The sequence below is a fragment of the Etheostoma cragini genome, chromosome 13 (genome assembly GCF_013103735.1).
Source record: "Etheostoma cragini isolate CJK2018 chromosome 13, CSU_Ecrag_1.0, whole genome shotgun sequence".
In the NCBI taxonomy this organism is placed as follows: Eukaryota; Metazoa; Chordata; class Actinopteri; order Perciformes; family Percidae; genus Etheostoma; species Etheostoma cragini.
The window spans coordinates 15563087-15580601 of NC_048419.1; the positions used below are offsets into that span (position 1 = coordinate 15563087).

At 38.4% G+C, this 17515-nt stretch overlaps 1 protein-coding gene and 1 long non-coding RNA gene across 4 annotated transcripts; both read right to left on the minus strand.

Annotated features, from left to right (window-relative positions):
* Positions 1-2396: 2396 nt before the first annotated feature.
* coro6 (coronin 6) lies at positions 2397-17092 on the minus strand. Of its 3 annotated transcripts, none has more exons than XM_034890358.1 (11): positions 16855-17092; positions 13839-14038; positions 10288-10410; positions 7207-7336; positions 6913-7091; positions 6075-6194; positions 5854-5958; positions 5556-5701; positions 5151-5208; positions 4265-4492; positions 2397-2767 (listed from the first exon to the last, which is right to left on the minus strand). In XM_034890358.1, the coding sequence occupies exons 2-11, from the start codon at positions 14034-14036 to the stop codon at positions 2645-2647; spliced, it is 1410 nt and encodes a 469-aa protein (XP_034746249.1). In that variant the 5' UTR covers positions 14037-14038; positions 16855-17092; the 3' UTR covers positions 2397-2644. The 3 variants fall into 3 exon arrangements, with proteins under 3 accessions (XP_034746249.1, XP_034746251.1, XP_034746250.1); XM_034890360.1 differs by having other exon boundaries at positions 2397-2920; XM_034890359.1 differs by lacking the exon at positions 16855-17092 and adding an exon at positions 16706-16830.
* On the minus strand, positions 12662-13289 carry LOC117955705. The gene is made up of 2 exons (XR_004659114.1): positions 12980-13289; positions 12662-12884 (listed from the first exon to the last, which is right to left on the minus strand). It is a non-coding gene; the product is annotated as an uncharacterized LOC117955705 (long non-coding RNA).
* Positions 17093-17515: the final 423 nt, after the last annotated feature.

Sequence of the window (17515 nt, forward strand, 5' to 3'; positions counted from 1 at the left end):
AAAAAGTGATAATAGTCATAGCATTGTATTTTGAAAAAAGTGATAAAAAGTCACAGTATAGTATGTCAAATATAGTCATAGTATTCTATGACTATATTTGACATACTATACTCTGACTTTTTATTCATGTATGTTGAAAAAAGTGATTCAAAAGTTATAGTATAACGTGGAAAAGCGATGAAAAGTTTATTAATATATATGTAAAAAAACTACGGTGCAGCACACTACCTTCACCGTTTAATACAGTTTAGACATTGACAGGGGAAGACATGAAGGAAATTGGTTGGAAACCACAGGTTGGAGTTGAGCCCTGGGCATCTACGATGAGGAATGAATCTCAACATATAAGTATGCGCTCTACCAACTGAACTACCCAGCCAATCAATGATAGCATAGTATGTTAAAAAAAAAGTCATGAAAAAGTCACAGTACAGCATGTCAAATGTAGTCACAGTATAGCATGTCCAAAAAAGTCATGAAAAAGTGGAAAAACATGCGGAAAATTGGAAAAAAAAAGGTTGGAGTTGACCCCTTGGCATCTGCTATGGGGAATGATTTTCAACATATGGGCGCGGATGTTACAATATTTAATGGCATTGTGTGTCGAAAAAACATTAAAAAGTCATAGTATAGCATGTTGGGAATAAGTGATAAAAAGTCATTTCTGTGGATGTCAGAAAAAATGAAACATTGGTATGTACTACATACTACCTGCCCACTTTCACCCATTAACATATCTTCGACATGAAAGTGGTAAGACATGCAGGAAATAGCTAAATGCCAGGTTGAACCCTGGGCCACTGCAACAAGGAGTGACTCAACCAATATGCACATAGTCAGTTTCATAAAATGTAGTATGGTAAATCAGAAAAAGTTTACACTATGTAAAAAAAGTGACAGAGTCAAAAAAATCATAGTATAGTATGTTGAAAAAAGTGATAAAGAAGTCATAGTCAGGCCATAAGGGAGACCTCCTTGATTAAATTATTGTACAAAAAAATGAATGTAAATGTAAAAATGTTAAAGTCATTTTAGTCTTGTCACTTACCTTAAAGGGAACATTCCTCACTCTGTGACCAATTGTGATGGTTTGGATAACAGAGTTCCCCTCTGGCACCAGTGTGTTCTCTTCCATTCCCTTTTCATAAAAATTATAGGCTAACAATTTCAAAATCTTAAGTGGTCCAATACTTTACTGTTTTCTTTCTTCTGACTTTTTTTCTGACAGGGGGAGACAATACAAACTACGCTGTGCTGCGTTTCTCTGTCATGGTAATACTCTCACTGACAATACAATTATTTGCTTACTCTTGGTTTTAAAGTTCTGTCATTTTCTGGAAAGTTTACTTTTCTGATCTACTTTTCCTTCTCGGTGACTACTTTCACTCTGCCAGTGTTTCAGCTGCTAAGCCTGCTGTCTAACTGCTCTAATAACTGCATCCTTTCAAAGTGGGAGCTCTCTGTTCCTGTGACTGATGGGGCTTAAGGGACAGGTGTTGACCGCGTTGGCCTCAGACAGGGCAACGGGACCTTGAACACCAGCCTGGCAAGAACATAATGCTGGTTTCCTACAGTTCGACTTGCTGTTCGCCTAATATGAAGATGCTGGTTCTGGATCGAGTGGGTAATGTCGGAACCTGTTTCTACTCTTCTTCTGTGTCCACCAATGATATTCAGTTGCTTCTTCTTTGTCTAAGCATAGTAGCATTAGGGCTCCATGTACTGAATTAGGGCATCCAGCACTGCCCAGCTCTAGATGGCAGGTGATCATTTCTTTTCAGGAGATAAACTTTAAAAGGATTTGGCAACAAAATGAAGAGGCATACAGTTTTAAAAAACACTGTTTTTTATTGTTAATTTGTCTAATGTATAATCCTTTACAGAACACAAAATGTCTTGCTTTTCACATTTTGTTACAAGTTCAAAAAATTTTCTCCTGTTTTCTTTTATCACTATTTACATTTTGAAAAGTTTTCATAGAGACTTTTAAATAAACTGGTACATGGTTTTCTGATACAGAGGGTGTGTGTGTGTTTGATTTGTGTGTTTGATGTCTGTGCTTGATGTGTATCATGTATGGGGATGTGTGTCTTTTTCTATGTAGTTTTGGGAGTAAGTTGATGCAATATACCAAAACCAAACCATTTCAGCCAGAAAGTCTTTTTCTGGCATTTGATTTTTGCTCCTTTTTAATACTTTTCTGACAATATTGTTAAAAAAATTATAACAGTGGTGACTTTCTTTTGACCTTTAATCCAACTTGCATGTGTCCCTTTAACCTTACAGCCCCTTAACTCCACTTTTGGACTCTTTACAAATCACTGTAAAGGTGTGAAAATATTAACATATCTTTGCCGTAACATTCATGGTACATTGTGATAAAACTGGAATGTGGATTATGTAGAATCAACTGCAAAACAATTAAAATAGATACGGATGTAATTGTTCGAATTTGTTGGACCATCAATATGCATTTACATTGTCCACATTCATATTCTTACACAATGGTACATTTTAGAGGGGCAACACATTTGAAGCATTTAGTGGTTCCTTGTCAATAAAAGAAATGTATTTTATATAGTAGTTTTGTAGATAGTAATTCTGTAATTTAGACCAGTTCTTCAGAAGGTGTGTTTAATGCACATCAGGCAGTCCCATTGGTGTACTGGGAAAGCTTATTCTCCAAGTCACAGATTCTCTTCTCCTGGGACAAAACTGTGGCCTTCAGATTCTGAATCTCCTCCAACAACCTCTCATGCAACTCAGCCTGGACAGGAGAAGAGTGGCGAAAAAAGGGAAACAGAAAAAGAAGAAAGGAAAAAGTACAAGAAGGGGGGCATTAAGGATAAAGAAAAAGAGAGGAAAAACAGGTCAAGGACAGTGAGCAACTAGAAGGAATAAACCAAAACAAAGACGGGAGCTTTGGAAAAAAAAGTTGTGGGTAGGTACAAATAGAAGAGAGATAAACAGAAAAGTGTTAAACAGAGGGACAGATGTTCAGGACTAATAGTGCATTTAGATTATGGGCTGCAAAGCTAAAGTAAGACTTTTTTTAATTGAAAATGTACAACATAAAGCAACAAACATCAACACATAAAATGTAGCAGTAAAGAACAACCGAGTTTTGGTGGTCCACAATGTGATCACAGATTAGAATACATGAGTAATACAATGCTATATACACACAGGATAATGTTTATATTATATGAGCATGCAACAATAGATATTGTAATGTAGTACTGTTCAAAAAGATTGTTGCTTTTGTCAGTATCACAATTTAACGAAATAAACAAAACGCAAAACACAATCAGGCATATGTTAAGTTAGTTGAAAGAGAGTATCAGTAGAAAACTGCACTGTACTATCATTCTTTTTAAAATGGTGACTTTTGTGTTTAGTTCAATGTTCAAATTGTTCATAAACCTAATGGGTAACACTTTACTTGACAGTATTGACAAAACGATGACATGACACTGTCTTGAACATGTCATAAACCTTATAAACAAGTCATAAACGTCTATGACTTCTGTCATTAAGTGTCATTCGTTTTTTGTCATGACAAGTTGACATTGTTTGGGTTGTCTTGATTATGACAACTTTACATTAATCCAAGTGACATTACCAGAAGTCGTCTTGGTCATGACAAGTTGACATTCAATTTGTTTGGGATGTCTTTGTAATGACAACTTGACATTAACCAGGATGAGATTACCAAAAGATGTATTTGTCATGACAACTTGAAATTAGATCAGGTCTCTAACCTTGCGCATCTAATTAAAATACTATGTGTGGGGGAAAAAATCAATAGAGCATAGTATTGCAATATTTTCTGTGTAAATACTGTATCGATACACAAATGCCAAGTATTGATCTATTATTATACATGTGTTTGTCAGTTTGTCTGCCTGACAATCCCCTTTTGCAGTAATAAATTGAAGTGAGATGAACAAACAGAGAAATTTATCTTTTTCGACAAAACAGATGTTGATGAAGTTTCCTTTAGGGACATATTTTGAAATTGAGAAAAAATTTGAAGTTGCAAAAAAAGGTAATACATTGCAATATGCCGGGAAATATCGCAATAAAATTTTTATTGTTACATCCTTTTCGTGATGATAACAAATCGTTAGGACTCTGGTGATCCCACCCCTATTTGTTAGGAGTATAAAAGCAGCAAAAAGGCAGAACCAAATACATTTTAATATCTGTTTATTCATCTCGAGCAATATCGTTATCACATAATTGCCTCATATTGAGCACTTACCGGCAGACTGTTGGTTTCCAAAGCAGACATGCTACGTCGAGTGGTGGGTCTGGAGTCCAGCACGTTCTTCTTTGCCACTTTGAGCTCTCGGTTCTTTGGCGCCACATAACCCCCCCTCATGGACACCAGAATTGGATCTTCGTCGCGGCCATTCAGCCACTCTTCGGCCTCCATGGCGGGCTCAGGCCCCGCTGTGTCTGGGTACAGGTCGTCCTGGAAGAGGTCTGACTGTGGAAGAGAGTTGGCGAGGTGAATAAAAGAGAGACAGATGTGCTTTTGCTTTTGTTTGGAATGTACTGTACAGTGGTCATTTTTGCAGGGTAAATAAAGTAATCTCTTCATTTCTGTCTTTCTTTCTAAGAAGATAAGTGAAAGAGAAGATGAAAACACAGCAGAGAGGAAAAGCGTACCAAATAAAACTTCAGAGGAAAACAAATAACACTTAAAGCGTAGATTGTGGTAATGAGATCCATTTAAAAGTGCAGTGATGGAAGAAATATTCAAATCCTTATGTTCAGTAAAAGTGGAAATACCACACTATAAAATTATAAATCCTGTATACAAAACATTGCTTAAGTAAAAGTACAACAAAGTAAAACAAATTACTACACAAGCCAAACTTTTACATTTTGGTAGTTTAATCTATTACGAATTGCCTGTATTTTATTACAATATTCTGAGAAAATAACTATAGCGTCAGCAAAGACTAATAGTAGTGGAGAGAATAGTACAATGTTCAAAAGCATTGTAACTAAAGTAATGAGAAGCATTAAATAAAAATAAAGTGAAAGTAACAAATAAATTGTACTTTTTGTACTAATTATACCTGGTTACATTCCTCCACTGCAAAAGTCAAAAGCTTACTATGGAGTAAGAACAGGCTTACCTTTCTGGGCACTGTCATTGTGATGGGCTCACACTTCTTGTCAAGGAGCTTGAATAACCTAAGAGGACAAGTGATGAGATGAGACAGAGCAGAGAGAAAGGAGACCCATCAGTTGTGCTTTTGTTACACATTAGTGCATCAGTTTACGCTTTACATTTGTAAGTGTAAAGTATGAGATGTTTGCATGCACTCTGAGATCATGGGTCAAGGTTTAGCGATGATTACAGAGAGAGCACGACAAATGGCTGTTATGAGGACAGATGGTCAGCAGTTGGAGCTTCAGCACTCCCTTGCAAAATCTGTACCCTTCACATAGTACCATCAAACAAAATATGATCTCATTTCATGAAACAATGCCGAAAAGCTGTGATCTTGGGTAATGCATTGCAACATAACTTTTCTTACCTAGCAATCTCACATTTGCTGACGTCCACACCTCTCTTGGGCATGAAGCCCATCCCTCTCTGGGGCTCCTTACTGCTGAAGGTGCTGAGGTAGTGGACGTATGGCGGCTCGTCTGTGATCTCAAAGTAACGGATACTGCTGTCTCCCTACGCACACACACAGAAAATACACGTGTAAAACATGTAAAGACATATCATTATTAAGGCTTAGAATAGAATAGATCTACAAACATGTCTGCACAAATTATATGGTATATTTACATATATGATTTCTACCAAGCAAACCAATGTCTCTGTACCTTTCCACAGAGGTAGACCATGTTTGCGTCTGCATCATAGAATGGTAACAACACTCCATTACTTGTGTCCAACTCCAACAGTGCAATGGGCTCCTCAAAATTTGTCTGTGGAGAGTAAAAATGATGAATAAAGACAATTTGTTGTGTACATGCATACAAGGGCAAGTATATTTCTGCGCCTTGTTATGTGCATGGAAAACAGCAGGTGAAATGTTCGTTACCGGGTCCCAGAGTCCGAGCTCTCTCTGGCTCATCCTGGTGAATCCTGTGGTGAAGATGTTTCCGTCTCTGGTGAAGATGGCTCTCATTGGCCGGATCCCATCATGTGGAGCCAGACGTTCCTGTTGGTTGTCGAAGAGGCAGACATAACTACAAATGCTTCGTCCTTGTTCACCTTTTTTACCTTTATAGGTGTTTATGGGATTGAGCGTGTAAACTCCAATGTCAGTCACAATACATCAGATCAACAACCCTGTACATTACCACTGAAAAATTAAATAAAATTAAAAATAAATTGTTTTAAAATACTAATGCTGTGCTTTTTATATTAAAGGAATAGTTCAAAATTTAGGGAAATGCACTTTTTGTGGTTTTGGTGGAGAGTTAGATGAATTAATACTGACCAGTACACTCATAATGTGTCCCATGGTATGCAGCTGGTTAGCTTAGCTGGTTAGCCATAACCCCCTAGTGTGAACTTTTGAGCTTTATATGTGATGATAGGTTTATTATGTCAAAATTGGACAGTGCCAGGTTAGCTGTTTTCCTCTGTTCCCATGTCTTTATGATAAGCTAAGTGGCTGCTGACTGTTGCAGCATTTAATCGACAGATAAAAGTGTGCTATTGATTATTTCATTTAACTCTCCACCAGAAAGCAAATGTTAGCCTATTTACCTAAAATAACTATTACTTCAATGGGTCAGCAGAAAATAGCTTACATAAAATGTAGGCTACAATATACTCCTAAATATTGTTAAAGAGCTAAGATAGTGGTGTTTTATATTAAAATGAATTATACGGTAAAGGCATGTATTTATTAGCATTTTCTACTCACGCACCGCAACCACCTCCCTCTTGCGGGGGTCGCAGACACGCAGACGTCGGTCCTTACAAGTGGTGCAAAACAAGCTGCCGTTTCGGTTCCAGCTGATGCTATAGATGAGGTCTGGGTGGTCGTCCATGGTGATGAGGGGCTCGCCTGTTCCCACGTTCCAGATTATAATCAAGTTATCACTGCCTGGGGTCAGAGCAAAAGATGGACATTTGAACGTACCCACACTCATACAGTCAAAAGGGTAAAAGACTCTGTGTGTGTGTGTGTGTGTGTGTGTGTGCGTGCATGCGTTCCGTACCCGCAGTGAGTAATATATTGCGTGCGGTGGGGTGCCAGGTGACAATGCCAACTCGTTTGGAGTGTCCCTCCAGGATCACAATGGGGTCAGAGATTGGGCTGGTCAGAGAGCGATCTGGGATCTGCCACACCTGGAGAGGAGGGATGAAGACAAATTATTTGTCTGGTATTACACAACAAGTATTATCCGTCCAGTAATTAGGGTAAATTATTGTAAAAGTGTAGCCCGGTTGAAATATAATCCATCTAACCAATGTATTCCTCCTGGAGATAAATATTATAAATTCAAATTATATCTTGTTTTAATTTGATTGATTGATTGAACAATTTAATGTGAAAAGTGTAAAAAGGCACCCATCAAGAGTTTGACATTCAACTGTAGCCTATATCAATCATCATATATCAACCCAGAAGAAGAAGACTCTGCACCATTGAGAGAAAATAGATAAAAGTGACTTTACAGTACATACTATATCAGAGCACAGTATTTCTACCCATACTAACTACAAACATCAATCATAACACAGAGGACACAGAGGTAGGTGCACAGGTCAACAGCTTTCATTTTCCCAAGCGGCCGCTGCCCCATTGAGGAGTAAACCTCTAAATATGGGCTGCTACTCTACCAAGTGAGCTACCCAGGCGCCCCACACATCATATTTTATGTACATTTCTCGTCCAAATAATGATGCAAAGTCTATATGCCACTGCAAGGAAAAAGTTTATGGTGGAGAAAGCTCCTTTGTTTAATTTTACATAAGACCTTTTCAGACAAAAACTATTAAAGATATTGGGTGTAAACATTTAAAAAGATGGGCAATTCCAATGTAAATGTAGTATACAAAAACAACAAAACTTATTTCTCGATGATATTACATTGTTTAAGCAGTTTGTTAAAATGTGGCCTATTCAGTACAGCAGTGGATTGGTTGGTCAAGACACTTATAAAGAACCACACAAATAAATACACTCTAATAACCCTATTCAGATGACACAATGATCTGTCTCTGTGAACTGAAGAGAATGACATCACAGTTATGACCTTTCTGCTCCACAGCAAAACTGCCAAGACTGAACAGCTGCAACTGTCTGTCTGTGTACTGGACATAAACAAAACGCACGCACGCGCACAATGCAAACACACACACACACATACACACACACACACACACACACACACGCACACACACACACACACACACATACACACACACTGCAGCTGTTGCAAAAGTAGAAGTAGAGATTCAATCATGCACAAAGATTCCTGCAATGTCGTTGTGAACAAGTGTGGGCAAAACTGTTGTCAATGACAACTGTTCTGACGTGCAGATGCTTGCTGAGTCAACAGACATGTTGTCATAACACAAAGGACATTTTATGGAACAAACAACTAAACGATAATTGGAAGAATAATCAATAATGAAAATAATTGTTGGTCGCAGACATAGACTTTATGAAATAGGTCACAGCCCTGATCTAGCGACCCAAAAAATTATCCTTTGAGTTGTCAGTTGTGTGAGGCTTGTGTCCTTATTTTTGTCAGTGCAGCAGATCATCAGTTACATCTCAGAAACTTAACCTGGGTCTCATCGCCTGCTTTTGGAGAATTGTGTTGAAGTTGTAAGTCAAAAATGACATCACAATTATTCCAATAATATGATTAACTGTTAATTCACATTATGTTTTGAAATTACAGAATGTGAGAAAAAATTGTTTTCACATGGGAATTAAAGATGAATTATAAATCCTATTTGCCATTTTGGCCATTCAGCAGTACAGTACAACTTATTTGCATCAATGATAACACACAGTTATAAGATTGTATCTATCTGTTGTCATCTCCTTCAGCCTAGGTCTCACAGTGACACCTGCTGACTGAACTCAGTCAGGGTGTCTCACAACCAGGTTTGACAGAACGGAAAAGTGTGTTTAAAATTCTCCTACCTATTGTGCAATATGAACTTGTATTAATATGTACTTGTGTGTTTTCCCCCCATCATTTAAATTCAAACTTCATTGTTAGACCTAACATGACCTACTTAAGTGTTGCCTAATTTTAAGGCAAGATACGTGGAGAACAAGACAGAGAGTTGTAAGCTGACATGATTTTTTTAACATATTATTTCATGTAGGTGTGAGTTGATTGTCAGCAGGTAGAGCAGAACATAATCACCACATACTGATGGTGATTATTTAAACTGTTCTCTACATCCTGAGTGTTTAAATCCTGCATGCTGAGCCTTTTGTTGTTTTCTGGTCTGATGAAAGAACACTGAAGGGTTATCAAACCACTTAACGTAGGCACAGGAAACGTATCATTTTACAGAGAACAGATAGTCTGGGGAAGATGTCATACCGTTAAAAAAGGACAGACAAAGAGGGAACGGTTGGTGCAGCAGGAGTAGCAGCAACGTTACAATGACGAAGGTTGGTAGCAGACAGACTTGTCAAGGACAAAATATGATGAGCAGACTTATGACGAGATAGAGATGAGACAGAACAGGTGGGTGGAAAGTCAGCTAGGTAGAGAGGTAAAAACGCTAATGCCTAACTTACTCATTTCCCTCGTTTAACAGGCGACAGACTCCTCCTGCGATGACCTCTATGACTGTTATCTGAGTCACTGAACAACAAACTCCTCCACATCCATTTGCAATTTCTCCCTCCCACCCTTTTCTACCTACACACCAGTGGTGGAAGAAGTTTTCAGATCCTTTACTTAAGTAAAAGTACTAATACCATACTGTAAAAATACCATGTTACAAGTTAAGGATTTGTAGATATATTGCTGGGTAGTTTAATTTGTAATAATACATATTTTTTAAACTACTACTGTGTGCAAAAATCTTAATTTGTAAAGTAACAAGTAACTAACGCTGTCAGATTAATTTAGCGGGGTAAAAAGTAAAGTTTTTCTCTCTGAAATGTAGTGGAGTAGAATTATTGGCATGAAAAGGCTCAAGTAAAGTACAAGAACCTCAAACTTGTAAATGTAAAATGTGTGAATTTGTAAGTGTACTTAGTTACATTCCAACACCGCTGAACACACAAACACACACACACACACAAACACAGACATTACCATCGCAGTACAGTCCTCGGAACAGCTGGCCAGGATGTTGTCATCATGAGGGCACCAGTCGATATCGAGGACAGGTCCAGAGTGGCCAATCACCAGCGGATAATTCTTATCAACACGACCTGACTGCAACACACATCAGAAAAGACACAGGACTGAGTTAGTACTGGGTATGCACAATATATGACCATCCATTTCTCATGACAAAGTGAAAAACAGTAGTAAGCTTTGATTTGGCGATTTACAGGTCAAGACACGTTAAGAAATGTAGTTTTAACCAGGCTAAAAGTAAAATGTTTTTTTAGACATCCAAATTACATGTCACTTGATTTCAGTGATTTTACTTTAATGTAAAACTGTTCTAAACTGGGTCAATTTCATAGCCATTTCACAAATTTTGATCGTATCACACATCTTCATTGGTAGATAAAATTTGCTTAGTTATCAAGGAACTGTAGATGTTTGAATTGCCTTCTTTTTGTTTTCTTCTCTTTCAGGACTTCAGAATCAAAATTAGTTTTATTACCAAGTAGGTTTACATGGAATTTGCCTTAGTGTTTGATGCATACAATACACAGCAAATACAGTACATATATTAAATAGACTTCCTGTCCAAATGGGCCTTGTGGTGAGATTGTTTTTTTAGATACTATTTCGAAGATCAAGAATGAATTTTCATGTTTTAGGCCAAAAAAGACAAAAAGTTCTTAAAATGCAGCTTGAATGCTACACCAACTGGGCAAACTATCTGCTGATGATCGTGTGATGCTGTATGATTGAGATATGTATCTCGTGGTGACAACATCGGTCCAAACAACATGTTAAAATAGAGTCATTAGAATGTTGTTGAAACAACCATGGATTTAACATGTTAGCAGTTCACAGGGACAAAGATTGCAGTTGTGCTCCCATTGGGACCAAATGTGACGGTCAGAACTTCAACATCCATCCAAAACCTTCTTGCCCCAGATTGCTCCTTGTAGAGATTACATATCGCCAGAAGATCGGAAGTCTGTGTTTGGGGGATTGGGCACAACTACATCAGGGGGAAGACCATGAGGATTCCTTGAACTTTCATCCTTATGGGGGACTCCCAGGAAACACACAAAACTAAACATTTTAATATGATACTGAAATCATGAAGTCACGTCAAGTTATTCTTTGTTTCCCTGTTCCTATCGTGTGAACATGTGTATCAACTTTTGAGATATCACTCCCTCCGCATGCATACAACACACACCCCAAGAGAGGTGTATTTATAGCTTAGCGACGAGGCGTTGAAAGGGGAGTTTTTCTTGTGGCCTGTTGGGGACCCGGAGGGGGGGAGATGGAGGACGGAGAGCAAGTTGGTGTGTATTAATAGCTTGTCTGTTCACCATGACTCCAGTATATAATCATATCCATGGCCAAGCTCTTTCTAAGTAGTTTTCCCTGCTGACATGCTGATGAATCTCAGCAGTAATCACCTCATTATGAAACTATTTATCTAAAAACTGAAAAATTATTTATTCAACTCTTTACAGTCCAACTATAACTCTGTGCCATAATTATTGTGGGCTGAAGTTGTTAAAACATAAAAATACTTTAAAGGCTCAAACTACCAATATTTTGTACACTAGCAGTATTTCTTTCTTGACTGAAATCAATTAACATCTCAGTTCTCGTAATGCGGGACTGTGATTGGCCATTGGTGTTTTCAGCCTTGAGACCTGCTGAGTGCAGGTGAGTGCTCTCAACCTTTTATCATCACAGGGCCACTAAATTACGGCAGACTTATGATGCTCATCATAGCAGCGTCAGTAGTTATTTGGAGTGTTACAAAATTAGCAGTGATCTGTTGTGATCTAACGGGACGGACTGTGACAATGAATGAAAAGAAAATGAATTAACTAAATGAAAAGTAAAATGTAAATGAATCCTTTTTTGAATATAATTAAAAGGTCACTGCTGTGTTATTGAAGTAACTGTTAATAGTGGATTTTTAAATCCCTGTTTTTATCACATCAAACCAAAACTCAGCTATTAAGCTTTCCCTAAATGCATATAGATAAAGGACTAGTCATCTATTTTACATAGAAGATCACTGGAGTAGCATACCTAACATGTTAATGTGGGTTTAGTTTTGCCTTTAAGATGGTCTTTTATTTTAAAGCAATGTTGTTATCATCACGAGGCTCCACATTACATCTTTAAATTTCTGTTCTTTTTCATTTTCTGTTGCAGTATTTCGGTTTCAGCACTTAAACTGTCCCCGAGTCTTTCACAACATGACAGCTATAACCAAATATTATATTCTCTGTGGGAAAACATACAAAAATCAAGCTGTAAGAAAACTATCATACTAAAATAGCCATTGTACTGCTTATAACATGATATTATCATCTTGGAAAAGCAGCTTGTTTTCTGTCTTCTTCCACATTTAGGAATTACATTTATATCATAGCAGCATTAGACGTAGGCTTTTTTTGTCGGTTTCAAATACCTGGGGTCACAGGATTTGACTGTAGTAGAGCGCGGCCTGCCAAAGGCTTTGGAAGTCCTTTTCTTCTTTCCCATTACACCCTGCTGATTATATATATCATACCCTGTCATAGCTACTTCTAGCTAAATATTACAGGATGTTTAGTTACTGAAATAAGCCTCCAAACAGGGCTAAAGCTTAGTCAAGGAACCTGATGCCTCATCTGGCCAACACTTAGTAATGAGTGTAGTTTGGAAAATACACTGTACCGTGTGGATAGATGAGTATTTAAAGGTCTGTCTAATGTGCCTATAAGATCAGCTCACCCTCTTTACTATTTACATTATTTATTACGTGGATATCATATTTTCCTCTTGGTAGAAACCTCATTTTGGAACTTTAACAGAACAATACAAAGGGTTTAAAGGTTGGAGGGAGAGGTACAAACATCTGAAACTAACGTGGCAGTACTGATTTCAGTGTTCAACACAGCATTGTCTTGCCTTGATGAGCTGAACAATAATGTCAGCTCATAAAACACTGACCTACACTGTCCATTTAGGTGGAAACACTAAGCAAACTCTTTAATTCTCTTTCTTTTCTTGCTCTTTCCCTGTACAGTTCTCCTTCTCTTATTCTCTACTTGTTTCCCCCGACTCTTGTACGACAAAGACAATCCCTGTTGATAGAATCAGAGATGGATGACCTAGGAGGTTGATTGAGTTGGTTGATTGATTGATTATTTGGTCATAAACCAAAGTACTGACAAAAAATGATTTTGAAATTACATTTTGACTGGATGATAGTACTAGAGGTAAAGTCAGAGGATCACCAGTCAATGGGATTAAACCTATGGGGAACATGAATTGCCGTACAAAATGTAATGAATGCAAACCACTCATTATTAGCTGAGATATTTCTGTGGTGGACAGACTGACCGACAGACATATCTAGGGCCATGCCCCTAGTGTTGCTAAAAGGTATAATCTTCCCCAAATTTGTTTTTACTCACAATGTCCCAATTTTTAATCTTATCTACATTCACCCTCCAGCAAAATAAGTTCATTCGTGCTTCCCCTTTGACCTTACTGACCTTAGAGAGGGGCAGGACCAGGAAAGCTCCTCCTCCGCTGGATTCAACGATGACTGCCAGAAACTTTGGGTTGACGGCGCAGAAGGAGCTGTCCCACGTCACCTTGGAAACACGGATGTCATCGTAACCCTGCTCAGCCTTGACCGTCTGGCCAAAAACGTGGCGAAACTTACTCTGCCGCACGATGCTGCGACTCATGGCTGAGGTGAGTGAAGAAAGAAAGAAATGGGATCAGAGATTGTAAAAAGTGTATTAACATTTACTAAACGTGTCAGCATCATACCCATGAAACCAGATATAAATAGAACTAAAATCACCAGCAGAGTTACAATAACAGTTACAGTACATAATATATATTCATGTTGGGCCGAAAGTGCCATGATAAGATTCCTTTTTTGGATAGTTATACAGGCAATATCTTTTGAAAATGACAATGTCTCAACTTGGAACACGACTTTTAGCAAAAGAGTTTGATAAGTTTACAACCAAACAAATGCTGTCTGAGACCACAGAACTGATTAAAGACTACAGAGGAGCTTATTATTATGTTTTCTCACTGAACAGTAACTCTCACTTTTGTGTTGTAATGAGCAGCATTTTTTAGAGGTGACTCAGTACCTTTTATTTTAAAAATTGACAGGACAGTTTACATAATGTCACAGAAAAAAAGATACATACAGTATATATATTGTGTAAGTGATTGTTGCAAGGACTAAATGTCTTTTTTTATTATCACTCATAATTATATGTACTGCACAAACACTGTTAAACCAACTGACTAATACAGGCCTTCTGTCCATTCATAATGTATATCCATCATTTTACATTTGTAAAGGCCCAAAAGCAATCAACTTCTTACTATGAGTGATGGGTTCCATATGCACACACACTATCTTCTTTCAAAGTTACAACAGTTACAGTTATTTCACTTGGGAGATATCTACATTTGATTTAATTCGATTTTTTGTCACTAGTTTGAAGTAGAAGTGACTCAGAAAAATGTGATATCACTTAATTCCATGCACCAATCAAGATTAAACAACATTTCATTTAGAATCTAATCACAGTTGGCAGGTTGTTCCTGTCGCACCCACACAATCTGGATTAGCTGAGATTTTGAGTGTTAAACTTATCATAAATAATACCTAAAGATGTTCACATTTTGATTTTGCTTGTAAAGTATTGTGTCCCTACCCATACTCTATTTTGTAAAGTGTCTTGAGATAACTTGTTATGATTTGAAACAATAAACAAACAAATACTTAAATAACCTTGTGCTTTTCTCTGAATGAGGATGAACTGTGCACTGTGTTTGTTGACTGACAACTTGCTGTTCTGTGGCTCTATCAGGCACCTGGCCAGAGGGACTATAATACTCCAAAACACAGGAGATATTCTATAACAGTGCCTGCCATGAGTGCAGATATTAATAGTTGATTGTCCTACTAAACCGTATGTGAGGGCCAAACATCTAAGACACAGAACAGATAAAAGGCAGGGATAGAAACAACGTCAATACACAGCACAGCAGCTACATTCAATCACACCCATATGGTGCAGTCCTTAAGAAGGAAGTTTAAAACATATCTAACATACACTCCCAGACTGAACTGGCTTACATAAGGAAAACATGTAAAACTAAATCTAGAAATATAGGCCTGCATCCGTCCCTGAATACATCTGATAAATGCAACTGAAACCAATCAAGTGACAGAAATGCTGCTGTCATCAGTGATGATATCTGACTTCCACACTATCCAACATTTAGCCTCAAACTAAGCCTAAAGACTGTGGGAATCGTTCTCTTGTTTCTTTCCTGGAAGCTCTCCTTTATCAGATTTACATTCCAGTGACCATTTCAGTCAGCCAGCTGTGGGGCATTGTAGGGCAAGCGCAATATCATACTTCATACTGTACCTGTAACTATTATTTAAATGATGTGCTTTTCCCCTCACATAGCTGTCAAGATAAGATGCTCCACTGCATTATCCAAAACTAAGCTTCTCTTGATCCTCTTATCTTAACTCATTTCAAGCATTTAAATAAAGACAAATGAGTATGTATGTATCTATATAGTCTTATTGTATATGCCTTATCACCTGATTTGAAAGTAGAAACATATGTATTGTGGTCTGCTTTAAAGAAAGGGATTGAACAATTCAAAAATCTAACAAAAAGTCAAACAAAAATAGAATCTATAAATAAAGATAGGCTTATCTTAAAGTTCATAAGAATTGATAAGGCTTATATCTCAAGAGAGCTGCAGCTCTCTCTAAGATACTTTTCCATAATCCAGCTGCCTAATTGAAATGTGCTAAGGGTAAGATTTTAATAGTTGAAAAAGTAAAATCATCCAAGTTTGGGAAACATGAGGCAGACATGTGTGATAGAATTTAGAGTAAACTGAAACTGGCAAACCTCGGACATGCTCTTTTGATACTGCCTCAGGTTAATGAGATAGCTCTCTTCTGTGGCACATGGGACGGCTCGGAAGAGTCGACACAGAGCGAAAGAATGACACTGCCACTTTCCTAATATAGACATGATAAACTGCACTGTCCCACCCGGACCAGCCGCTCCTCCCACACGCCAGCCTGATCCTAAATAGTCTCAGAATGAAGGCAGCACACGCTGTGGCGCTTTATCGTTAATGAACTGGGCCGTACATTTAAACACAGCTTAAACACACACAAACACGGGGACATGTGCTGCAGGGGCGCAAGGGGGTGTGTGGGACAGGGAGAGAGGGAGGGAGGTTTAGTAGCCTATGTAGCCTATATCATGCCCCTTAAGTAGCCCGCAGCTGCCATGCACGACTCAATATAAGCTCCATTCACAGTAGGGGAAAGTGCACAATGTAGGCCTACCGACGGTGTCATTTGTTTAGGATTCTCAAAAGTGGGGACGCACTGAGTCCTCCTCAGCAGTGCAGTAGGCCCTAGAAGTTGACGCACCCCTCACTTCACTGCAGCACAGACACTAATGTACATATTAGGAAAGATAGTCCACAGCTCACCTCAGGTTTTGGGGAGACCCCTCTTCCCTAGACAACTCTCCCGGTTTCTGTTGTGTAGTCTGGGCTACTCTTCCACCTTCTGCTTTTTTCCGCCTTTGAACGATATTCCCTGCGATCCGGTTTCCTGGAGTTGCTGAGGAGACGCACTGGATAACTGCGTGACGCTCCTCGGCAGGGAAAGAGAGAGGGGAGAGTAGCCTATCGGGGCAGAGCAAGGAGAGAAGAGGGTGTGGGTGGGTGCTGTCTATTTTGGAACAGGCTGACAGTACGGGGAAACGTGACGCGCGCCGGTACCAGGGGGCCAGTGCGTCCCCGAGGGTCTGTGCCACAACTGTGACGGTCTATAGATAAATTGTGATTGAAAGCACAATGGGAGATACAACAGTACTCCTGCAACCAAGGCTTGTGTGGCCACAAGAGGATGCTCAGAGATAAAAAATAAAGTAAATTAAAAAAAAAAAAAACACGTAGCATACTGTACAACGCTGAAGTTGACCAAAGAGCAGAATGCGGGATTTAAGAAAGCAGGATGGAAATAAGATGTGTATAGTTAAAAACAAACTTATGAAGTAGGCCTGCCCAAGTTTGTAGCAGCCATGTTTAGTTTTTTTAGCATACTAATAGTTATGTGTCATAGGCAAGCAATAAAAAGTTATCAGCC

What these genes read in the sequence shown, in the direction of transcription:
- coro6 (XM_034890358.1), bottom strand. Translation starts at nt 14,036, where the DNA reads ATGAGTCGCAGCATCGTGCGGCAGAGTAAGTTTCGCCACGTTTTTGGC. An exon ending in TGGTCCTGCCCCTCTCTAAG is followed by an intron (nt 10,411 to 13,838) that starts GTCAGTAAGGTC and finishes TGTGTGTTGCAG; the next exon opens with TCAGGTCGTGTTGATAAGAA. An exon ending in CAATGACAGTGCCCAGAAAG is followed by an intron (nt 4,493 to 5,150) that starts GTAAGCCTGTTC and finishes TCTCTTCCACAG; the next exon opens with TCAGACCTCTTCCAGGACGA.